Below are 12,148 nucleotides of genomic sequence, written 5' to 3'. Positions count from 1 at the left end.
CTTGTGTGTGTATAAAATTCATGGGAAATGGGAACATTATGGAATCATGGAGTGTCCCTACAGGTTGGAGATGAAGCGATTTTAAGAAAAAAACGACATGTGTGCCATGGGGCAGGAGCAGTATCTCTGCTGGAAGTTCAGAGCAGCCCTGCTGAGAAGCCTCTGGCCACTGCTGCCCTCACTAAGGAACAGAAACATAAACGGTCTATTTTCAGAAATGGAGATATATTAAAATCTCAGTGGAGTTTTCAATTTGTTTGGTCAGTGAAAACATAAAAAGAAGGCAGAGGCTAAAATGATTCTCTCCATTTGGGTTTATATTTCAAAGCATGTGGAAGCTTTATGTTGGATATCCATAAGACTATATCTGTAAGACTGAGGAGAATCAATATTTCCTAGTCAAAAGAGATATAATACAGGTATGGGATCTGTTATCCAGAAATCCGTTATCCAGAAAGTTCAGAATTACGGAAAGGCCGTCTCCCATAGACTCCATTATAATCAAATAATCCAAAATTGTAAAAATTATTTCCTTTTTCTCTGTAGTAAGAAAACAGTAGCTTGTACTTGATCCCAACTAAGATATAATTAATCCTTATTGGAAGTAAAACCAGCCTATTGGGTTTATTTAATGTTTACATGATTTTTTAATAGACTTAAGGTGTGAAGATCCAAATTACAGAAAGACCCGTTACCCGGAAAGCCCCAGGTCCCGATGATTCTTGATAATAGGTCCAATACTAGGGATGGGCGAATTTGACCCGTTTCATCAAAAAATTGCCAGCCCCTGTATAGAGATAATTGGCTCTGACTGAAGTGAGGGAAGCCATCGGATTCCAGACCTTCTCACACAGAATTAGGCCAAGGGCAACACTAAACTCTGTGTTGTTAGGTCATATTAATTAAACTAATGAAACATCTTTAACATCTTTAAATAACTGGGATTCTCACTCAGAGCCTCAGCAGCAAAGGGTTAATGGGCCGTAATAAAAAAAGGCACACTGCAAAGAAATCCCTCTATTAGATTCTTTCTGCTACATTAAATACAGAAATGATAATTAAGTCTATAATTGTTAGCCTTGCGCTAACAATGTTGGGAAAGTTCATATTTCTCAATGCTGGTAATTGTTTTGTTTGTTTTAAAACAGAGAAGATTTGCTTTAATAGAAGGCACAGCCCCTCTTCACACTGCAGCGACGAGAAAAGATTGAATCAGTGAAATATATTAAATGGAACTTTTTAGGAGTCTTGAGGGCCAGGGTAGAAAATGCATTCCCTGTATATTAACATGTTGTGTAAGATTGAAATCTCCTTTTCATACAGTGTCTAGGATGGCACAAGAAGAGAAGAGCATTTTCTAAGCACTTCAGGTCACTGGATTTAATAGCAGACCAGTAACTAACACAGGGAATGTCTTTGCAATGCACATTTAATATTGATATATACATGACAGAAGAGAATTTAAATGGTGATACATAGCATACTGTAGAATACACTTATTTATGGTAAAATCTGGCCACACATGGAAAAAGCCAGTCATTTGATGATGGCCTGCCTTAAGGTGGGTGATATAAGGCTGATTCAATCATTTGGCCCTTGGGTTATAACAACAGGGATACAGGCCATAACCATGAGGACCACATCAATAAGCTGATTGGCTCCTTGCTCTGACAGGATTTTTAAATGTGCCCAATCGCCACCTAGACAATTTTTGCCAGAAGTCAGGTGGGCCCATTGAATGGCACCATACATGGGCAGATAAGCTCCATCTGAATGGTAGCAAAACTCTGCCCGTGTATGGCCAACTTAAACGATTTCCTCTAATTATGTAGAAGTAGTTTCCTACTAATGCGAACACTTTCTGTCCCAGAGGTTGCAGCTTCATGGTGGATACAGTCTCAGTGGCAGCAATACATAGCCTCAAAATAAAGCTTTCACCTTGCTCCCAAGTGCAAAAACTAGAATAAAAATATTTTGGGTCCCTACAATCTTTGCACATTTACAGTCATATGAAAAAGTTTGGGAACCCCTCTTAATTCTTTGGAGTTTTGTTTAACATTTGCTGAGCTTTCAAAGTAGCAACCTCCTGTTAATATATAACATGCCTTATGGAAACAGTAGTATTTCCGCAGTGACAAAGTTTATTGGATTAACAGAAAATATGCAATATGCATTATAACAAAATTAGACAGGTGCATACATTTGGGCACCCCAACAGAGATATTACATCAATACTTGGTTGAGCCTCCTTTTGCAAATGTAACAGCCTCTAGACTCCTCCTATGGCCTTTGATGGGTGTCAGTTAAATTTGATGGCTGCCGAGCATGGACAGCCTGCTTCAAATCATCCCATAGACTTTCAATTATATCCAAGTCGGGGGACTGTGACGGCCGTTCCAGAATATTGTACTTCTCCCTCTGCATAAATGCCTTTGTAGATTTCCAAGTGTGTTTAGGGTCATTGGGGGTCATTTATCAACACTGGGCAAATTAGCCCATGGGCAGTAGCCCATGGCAACCAATCAGATTGCTGCAATCATTGATCTACTTGCAGCTGGCTTTAAAAAGCTAATGACTGATTGGTTGCTATAGGTAACTGCCCATGGGCAAATTTGCCCAGCGTTGATAAATGAGCCCCATTGTCTTGTGTGAATATCCAACCCCTGCATAACTTCAACTTTGTGACTGATGCTTGAACATTATCCTGAAGAATTTGTTGATATTGGGTTGAAGTCATCCGACCCTCGACTTTAACAAGGGCCCCAGTCCCTGAACTAGCCACACAGCATGATGCTAGCAGGTGTTTTTCTTGGAATGAGATGTTCTTCTTCCACCATGCAAAGTGTTTTTTGTTATGACCAAATAACTAAATTTTTGTCTTATTAGTCCAAAGCACTTTGTTCCAAAATGACTGTGGCTTGTCTAAATGAGCTTTTACATACAACAAGCGACTGTTTGTGGCGTAAGTGTAGAAAGGGCTTCTTTCTCATCCCCTCTGCCATATTGATGTTCTTTGTAAAAATTGCGCTGGATTGTAGAACGATGTACAGATACACCATCTGCAGCAAGATGTTCTTGCAAGTCTTTGGGTTGTCTGTAACCATTCTCACAATCCTCCACATATGCCGATTCTGTATTTTTCTTGGCCTGCCAGACCTGGGTTTTACAACAACTGTGCCTGTGGCCTTCCATTTCCTGATTACATTCTTTACAATTGAAACTAACAGTTTAATCAACTGAGATAGCTTTTTGTAGCCTTCCCCTAAACCATGATACTGAACAATGTTTGTTTTCAGATCTTTTGAGAGTTGCTTTGAGGATCCCATGCTGTCACTCTTCAGAGGAGAGTCAAATAGAAGCACAACTTGCAATTGGCCACCTTAAATACCTTTTCTCATGATTGAACACCTGCCTATGAAGTTTAAGGCTTAATGAGCTAATCCAACCAATTTGGTGTTGCCAGTAATCAGTATTGAGCAGTTACATGCATTCAAATTAGCAAAATTACCCACATTTTTGAACAGCCAGTTTTTCACATTTGATTTAATTTCTTACAACTGAATGCTGCTAACTAAAAATACTGCTCACTAAAAATCTTTGTTCAGAAAACACCCCAGGACTGTTCCTGGGAAATGAAAGCCATATCACTTATCTTTTTTGTTGAAAGTGGAGTAAATTATTCTGCAGGCTGAGAGGTGATCCCAAACTTTTTCATATGACTGTATATATATATATTTTCCCTAATAACTTGTTACATTCAAATGGATATTACAAGTATTATTGTAAGTAGTTTTGCAGATACCTGAATTCAGTTTTTATTCAATGGCTGTTGAATATTGTATTGAAGTCTGATGTGATGATAAAATACAGGATAGAACATCTCAGTACCTAAACAATATTTAAACTAGTCAATTTGCTGCCACAACTTGTCAGGGAAAGACATGGCTTACTGAAGGCTAGTGTGAGCCGGAAACCTTGCCATAGATAAAAGCACAATATGAATGATAAAGAAAGTGGTGGCAGTCAAACCACCGAAAAGGTCTCCAAATAAACGGAAAAGCTGTGATTGTGCATACTGTTTTAGTGACAATTTACTAAAGATAGAGATAAATTGCATAAACAGATAAACTGCCTCAATTAATAATACTGACTGGCCATTTAAATCTATTTCCTTTGCAATGAATTGCAATTCATTTTTAATTACCGTTAATTTTATCTTAAATTTATGATTTAAATTCAATCTTATTTTTCAAGTTAATTAAAATGTTTAGTTTAATTTTTAATTAATTTGCAATAATTTGCGATTAATGTGATTTAAAGAGGCAGCCATATTAATTTTGTTACTGATGCCATGAATAATGAAGTGGGGTCATCATCTACGAGTCAAGAATTTATGGTGAAATAGCAGCAGCAACTCACATTTCCATAATCAATATAAAAAACATGGACTTTGGCAGCAGATTCCACCTTCTCCACTCGTGCCCGATACCTATGGAGACCAAGAAAGGAAAGTTATGAGGAGGTTACATAGGGAGAACTTTCAATCTCTTCTATAGGACTGCAGTTAAAAAAGGAAAGTCGGGACAGATCTGAACATTTCTGGAAGGTTAATCCGTATATGAAAGGAGAAAGAAAACCTTGCCCACAATTAATAGGATGAATTGGAACAGCAAACATGTCACATTTTAAAGATGCGCAAAAGTACAATTTTAATAGTAAACTTTGCAGGGTTTTCTAGTTTTATGTAACATTTCATGAATCAGTTCATAATAAAATATGTGTGCATTTATTTTTTAGCAGATTAGTGATAAATCCCCAAAATATTGGCTTTTTTTCTTTTCTGACAAAATCTAAACAAGCTTAAAAAAAAAAAGAAAGCGTTTGCACATGGCAAAGAAGCATGTCCTACAGGTATAATCCAGCACAGCTAATTAATAGATTGATGTATTCTCTTTAAAGTCAATATGCTATGGTTGCTTGGCTGCCTGGCAGGATTTTGCAACAATTGCGTCAGGAGTTTGGGATAAGACATTGCAGAGCCCTAACACACTAGTTAAAGTCCACTGGAGAGACTTGACAAATACTGGCAAGAAGCAACTAGTTATTTATTTATGGAACACTGGTAAGGCCTGACTTGGAAAACTGTGCCCACATCTCTGCCAGAAGGGAAATGAGAAGAAAAGAGTTTCAACTAAAACCGACATCCTTTAAAAGGAATTCATACTACTTGCAAATGTATATTGCGGTTGTATCATTAGTAAGCATCATTCACAGATAAACATAAAAGAAATACTTTATGAGAAAAAGGGAAACAAAGTGGTGGTGGTCAAATGTTACTAATATGAATCAAAATCCCACTCACACAATATGACCCAGCATGCCCAAGGCCTAGAACTGAGCTACATCACATCTAAGCAACCCATTATATTTTGTAGCTCTTGAATTCACAAATTTGCTAAAAAAAATTGCAAAATGCGTTGCTCAGTGGCCTTTTTCCAGCATAATGCATCAGCCAATACATTTTTTTTGCTAGTTTTTTACCCAATTTTTTTTTTAAGTGGACAAAAATGTTCATTGTAAAACATTGTGGCAATTTTGTTAAAATGTTTCCTTATAACAAAAAGCTGAATTTTGTCACAAATTGCACTGATCACTTCACATTACAAATGTAACATGATTAGAAAGTTAGTTGTAACAACAAAACTATAACTGCCGCTGAAAACATTACCTGCCTGTCCCTGTATGTTCTCTGGTGGTTTTTACTATTGAATTGTAGATAATGTTGTAGATAAATGGCAATTCTCCAAATATTTGTTTTCATTTTTTTGTTTTTAAATTGGGTTTTTGGTCTGCAGTATGGACTTTGAGCAATACAATTGTAGCCTCACAGAGGAATGGTTTTTGGCTGCCGGTGTCACAAATAATGGTGACGTTTTTCTATTGCAAGATGGAAAGTGGCAGAAGTGAAGGGCAAAAAAAAGTATTTGAACAAAACGAATATGAAAATGTGATGTTCCTTTTAGAACATATTAAGTTAACTTAAAGGTGAACGATCACTTTAACAGACTCATGAAATGCTGATGTCTGCTACATTGTTTCATAACAGATAATCAGCTGTGAAAAAAAAAAATGATTTTAAGGGTAACAGCACATGGTACGTTTTGTCGCCTGGGCTTAATAATATCCTCCATCACAGATGATATAATGTCCAATGGCAGCAAATCGCTGCCAGTTAAACATTTTAATTGTACAACCGCTGGATTTGCAGACGAACATTGAAAGGTTTACTGCAGCAATTTACACCGACACCAATGGAAAGGTATTTTAGGACGTTTTGTCATCCATGCTGGAGGAGATTAAGCACAGGCAAGAAAACACACTGTGCCATTAGCCTAATAGCACTTACATGTATAAATAGCTTTAAAAGTACAGAAATTGAATGAATGTATACTGGAAAGTAAAATTATGTTTTTTATTTATTCCGCAGAATCTTATTTTTGCATTTAGATCCCTTTTAGCATATTATTGTATTTAGTTAGTAGCCACAGGGCCTGCATCACACTGCCGATTCCAAGGACTCATTCTGATTGGTCACGGGAAGCATCAAACAATGGGGTTGGTCACAGTGACATTAAGTTTTAGTATGATGTACAAAGTGATATTGCAACTGGGGTTTTTTGTGTTTTTTTAATTGTAACCTTATATTCATCAGCTGTCCAGTTTGGAATTTCAGCAGCTATTTGTTACTAGATCACTAGAACCTTTGTCAAAAGGCAGTGGGTTAAACGAGAGACTGGAATATGAAATATTAAATGTAGAAATAGAAAATAAAGTTATAATACAATTGCAGCCCACAACACAGTATTTTAGCTGAAAAGTGAGGAAAAATGCATGAGAGGAAGGCATTTAAAATAAAAAATGAAGACTAAATGAAAAGTTGTTAAGAATAGGACATTTCATAAGATAACAAGTTAAAGGTAAACTAACCATTTAAGAGAAGCTTACCGGTGAAACCGAGTGGGCTGCAAAACCACCCCAGCAGAAAATAATTAGTAGCAAACTTTGGGCAATTACTCCGTTTTAAATCACAGTAAGCAAATTGCCCTGTCATTACAAGCATTTCCCCTGTATGACTGATAACCAAAGTCCTGGCAATAAATATGGTGGAGGAAGCTGCACCCCAATGCAATGGCAATATTATGCTTAATTAACGTTACGCTGCTGAAGTGCATTTCTGCGAGTAAAGAGGATGCTAGAAAGACATGCGGTCATAAATCTCACTTTATTTATAAATTCAAGTCTTTTCATGAATAGATTTCCTAGAAATGTAGAGAGAGGGCCTTACCATATGTACTGCATTCAGCTGGGGCAGGGGACCTGTGCGGATTTTCCAGTGGGGTGGGGGGTCCTGATATACGGGCCAGACCCCACCTGACCGAAGCTGACTGCACTTGTATTAACCAGACAGATTTCAGCAGCATCATAGTGCACCTTATATACTGGCAGCAAATGTGTACCATATTTATATCAACACAAACAAATGGAACAAAGTCAAAATGTGCGCTTAGCTAAGATTAGTGATTGGCTAGAGAAAAAAAAAAAAACACCTTGGCAAAAGTTCACTGAACCAATGCCAGAGGAAAGTTCCTTGCTTGCTTTAAGAGAGAGCTGCCAAGTAAAAGAGAGAGAGCTCCCATTTTATCTAAAAAATTTTTAAAAATAATTACCTTTTCCTGTGGTCTACAGGTCCCATACATGTACTTATAAACCTGCCACTTTGTTATGTTACTCATTTCAATGCTAAATATAAGAATTCTGTTTCAGAATAATACTTTGACATGGTCTAGGTAGGATATAAGATGCGGCTGATTTCTGAAAAATGGAATCGGCGGCAGATGAAGAGCATTATATAGTGAATAAAGTACCCCCTATTGTAAAATATAAGGATATTGCAAGTCACAGAGGAGTTCCATAGTTATGGAACTCTGAAGTTACTTCTAATATCCTCATATTTTTCAACAAGAGGTACTTTATTTACCATAATACACAAGGTTTAGTGAGTCATGTGACAAAATGTCATCACTAAGCTCCATTTATAACTGATGACATCACTAAGCTGTTTATAAGGATATAATTTACAGGATATTCATGGCTTGTGTGTATTATAAAGATATTCTTATAATTCACAGAGGAGTTGCATGGCCATATGGAAAGGTCATATTTATAAAGATAATGTATCCAATATTTATATCTGTTGTGTAACACACATTCCCAGTGAAGATATTAGTAGCAAAATAAAACTTCATGAAGGAAAAGAAAGATATCCAGATGCAAGATGCTACCATTATCCTGAAATTTACCACTACATATATAATTGATCTAATATCAAGTTCTATATTGAGTATACTTTAAGAAACATATTGCACTAAAGAGCCTAATGAGAGGTGTCAGCTCTAGCAGCTTGCAAGGAAATTACACTTGGGTCCCTTACCTGCCAGACAGAGCAGAATGAATGTGTTAGTGTAGCAAGAAAGGGATTAGTGGAGTGTGCGTTAGTCACTAGACTGGATACAAGCAGCATCTGCATGTGTTAGTGGATCAGTGACAGTGTGAACTTATCATCCATCTCTGTGCAGTGCTGGGAGCGCAGGGTTAGCAGACAAGGAGGCCTCATTATTAATGTCCTGCTTCCCTGCACTGACCACACATGGAGAGGCAGAGGGATTTATTTTTTTTCTACTTTCTAGAGTTCTGTCGGATAAATACAAGTATTCTTCTAGCCTTATAACTCAGTTTTGATTCAGCTTCCACTATGAAGATTATCCATGTTTGGTCGTTTGCTTTAAGTTGCATGGCTGCTTCTCGCTTTCCTTGATTGATTCTGATTATTGGAATTCTGAGGGTTCTTGCTCCCAACAAGGAGAAATCCTATTAACATCTGCTGTGATTGAGTGGACCTAGCGTCATGCAGCCTTAGCATTAAGTGAATTTCCTTTAGTAATCCCTGGATATTGGCTTAATATGTGGTGTGCCTTTCTAGATGGAATCCTTGCATTAGAAACTTACCATTCTCCATCCATATATTTGGCAATGCAGTAATCTCCCCGGCGGGGTGAAAAAGATCCTTCCAGTGGGGGGTTGCTGGCAATTTCACTTCTCATGCTTTCCATCAGCTTCTCTAGTTGTGTCCCTGCAATACAAAACACAAATACCCTTAGCATGTTGCACTATGGACTCATTTTGGAAGGGATCATTTAGGAGACATACAGTATATGAAAACTAAGTTTGGAGGATATTCATGACTTTATATGGTTTTGTCAAGTATATATTAATATGGGCATGATCATAGAAAAAATATAAAACAATATTGCATTGACTTGTTTTATGTATGTGAACTACATCAATTGCATCATGTCCACTAGACTAGATGGGCCATACAATCTTCAGCTTTAAGATTAGACTCATGTAGATGAGCCAATAGGTCAGAAAGGAAAGTTTAGGACCTGAGCAAAGCAGACAAAGAGCTAGAACAGAATGATGAATGTATGATTAATATAAAAGCATTTTTTTGTAACTACTTGATTTATATAAAATTCAAATACTGAGTTACCTAAATGAGGGAGTTAGAGAGAAGGGGAGTAAAGTTGCTGTGGGATGCTTCACTGGGACATGATGTTCTGCAGGCAGAAAAAATAAAACCCAAAGACCCTACAGCCACAAAAGCCTGGAGCCATAGCTAACCAAAGGCTCAGTCAGAGCAACATTAAACTTTGATCCTTCAGGCTGTGCCACTAAGCAAACTATATTTAAAGGAAATAAAATTACACTCACATAAAAAGTCGTCTGCCTGAAGTAAAAAGCCAGAAGTTTTCTTTATATAAATACATTATGATGCCGAAAACCTGCACACGAAACCAGCAGCTTTTGGCAGTTGCAAACTATAAGGGGCTCATTTACATCCACAGACACAGTGGGCAACTTACACTTTTCCCAGCAGTGCACTTTCATTCCCGTGGCAATCAGTCTTTCCTGCCTTGCACCTAGGGTTGCCATCTGGCCGCTAAAAATGATGGCTGATCCCAATGTTATTAATAGGGAAAAAAGATAAATCTATAGGAAGGCCGGTATTTTTTTTACAGAAAAGGTGGCAACCCTACTTGCAGCCCAAAATAGAGCAAAACCCTGGAAAGCTGCATCACCTCCTGACCAGGCGGTAGCTCCGGGATACTGTAAGCACCTTGTGTCGATTGCTACAGCAGGCCAACCCCAGAAATAACGCCAGGCAGGCTTTAAACATTTTTGGTTGGCACAACTGTATCCAATTTCCAGCAAAGTGCACACACACAGTTTTATCTGTTTTGATAAAGAGTTTGCAGTTGTGCCGGATGCAGCATGTATGAGTCAGATGCAGCGCAACTAGATTTGATTCAATGGCTGCCACATTGCCTGGGCAATAATGCATGAATCCTGGGAAAAACTCTTTGCATAATGAATGTCACAGTCTGCCTGACAGCACATGCTTTCTGTTCTATCCACTGCCCAAGCCTTTTCTATCAATGTTTCTTACAAACTAACTCGACTGACCTCACAGTATATTTTAAATAGGAAGTAAAGGCTTCCCTCAATTTAAAGCCTAAAAAAAGCTTATTTATATATTTAATTTATTTTATACAATAATTCCATGATAGAAGATATAGGCTCTCCAGTCCCATCTAACAGCCTTCTGAAATAAGCCAGCTTGAAACAGTACATGTTTACTTAGACTGATATCACTACTGGGCACTCTGTGTACTGGGATACATTTGGCTCCCATAGCTTACAAATAATGTATTCAATTGCGCTACTTTAGCAAAAAAAATATAAGGCAAACAGGCTTACTGACCTGCTACTGGGAAACATGAGAGGCTGTACAATATAATCTAAGGCACTGTACAAGTTGAAAAAGAAACATTCTGTAAAGGTGAACTATACCTCAACCTAATTCATAAAAAAGTTTTTGAATTCTCAGCATGCATAAAGATGGAATAAGTTCTGGCACCCTAGATAACATGATTTATTTTATTACATCTAAAGAAGTGAATAAAGCACATGTATTATAAATTAAGAGAAAACTTGAACACAAATTCTCTTAAAGGAGACATATAGGATAAATGAAAAAACCCTAATTTTGTAGGCAATTATAAGTAATATATGGTGTTGCTATTACATGGTGCTAAAATTATTATCTTTAAAAATAGCCCCTTTTTTGGAGCTCCCTATAGATGTTCTCTAGTCCCTGTTTCAAATGAGAGGTGAGCGTGTCCTAACAGTCCCTGCTAGAAGCACAGTAGGAGGGAGACAGCCAATCACAGCCCTACAGTCACACACGCACAGACAGTCTTCAGTTCCCTATCAGGTCCTGCTAGCTGCTGATTGGTTCCTGTCCTACAGTGCAGTGAGCTGAGAGCTGCCAGCTCCCCTACACAGCCTGGGAATTCAGGGAGCAGGAAGTGGAAGAGAAGGGAGGGATTATTAGGGTTTTTGTAGAAATATTCAATAAATCAGCCTGAAACACTTTTTTAAGCACAATTCTTCTGTATCTAAATGAGTATAATGCACAGGTACGTTTTTATTTTTTATACAATATGTCTCCTTTAAATGATGTAGGGCTAAATGAAGAATGAGTTTTGTTTCATATATAAAGCAAATAAACCATTTCTTCTGGGTTAGAAGTAGGTGAGACTACAAAGCAAGGGCAGTGGTGGTGAAATGGAGATCCAATAACCCCCGATACGAATGGTTTCATGTCTGCCTAGTCTCTGAAAGAAAACCCTATGAATAATTCTGCTTTCCCCCTCTTCAGCATTACAAAGCCCTTTCCCACAGGCAGATTTGTCCTTTAGAATGCTATTAGCATTTATACAGACTAAGTTTCCTTTCAGTATAAAGGGGTGACCACTGAATGATCTATGACATTTTGCCCTTTAGTGGGCAGAGCTGAAGCAAGCACACAGTTCAGACAGCTCACAGCAGACACAATGTGAGAAGGCAAATTACTTATGATCTAAACATGCCTTGTGCTTCTGCAGTCACAGATAACATTATGTAGCTCTTGGCTTTGTGAACCTATGGAAAAATCAGCAGCAGGGTCACTATTTGAGGATTTAAT

At 37.7% G+C, this 12,148-nt stretch overlaps 1 protein-coding gene across 1 annotated transcript in view; it reads right to left on the bottom strand.

The window, feature by feature from the left end:
- Window positions 1-12,148, bottom strand: part of snd1.S (staphylococcal nuclease and tudor domain containing protein 1 S homeolog) — a 408,840-nt gene that overhangs the window by 11,848 nt on the left and 384,844 nt on the right. The window contains 2 exon segments of the mRNA NM_001086137.1: window positions 4,420-4,489; window positions 9,067-9,190. Coding sequence (NP_001079606.1) covers window positions 4,420-4,489; window positions 9,067-9,190 — 194 coding nt within the window.

The sequence above is a fragment of the Xenopus laevis genome, chromosome 3S (assembly GCF_017654675.1).
Source record: "Xenopus laevis strain J_2021 chromosome 3S, Xenopus_laevis_v10.1, whole genome shotgun sequence".
NCBI classification, from domain to species: domain Eukaryota; kingdom Metazoa; phylum Chordata; class Amphibia; order Anura; family Pipidae; genus Xenopus; species Xenopus laevis.
The sequence above is the reverse complement of the archived record's forward strand: the minus strand, read 5'-3'. Positions and strand labels throughout refer to the sequence as shown.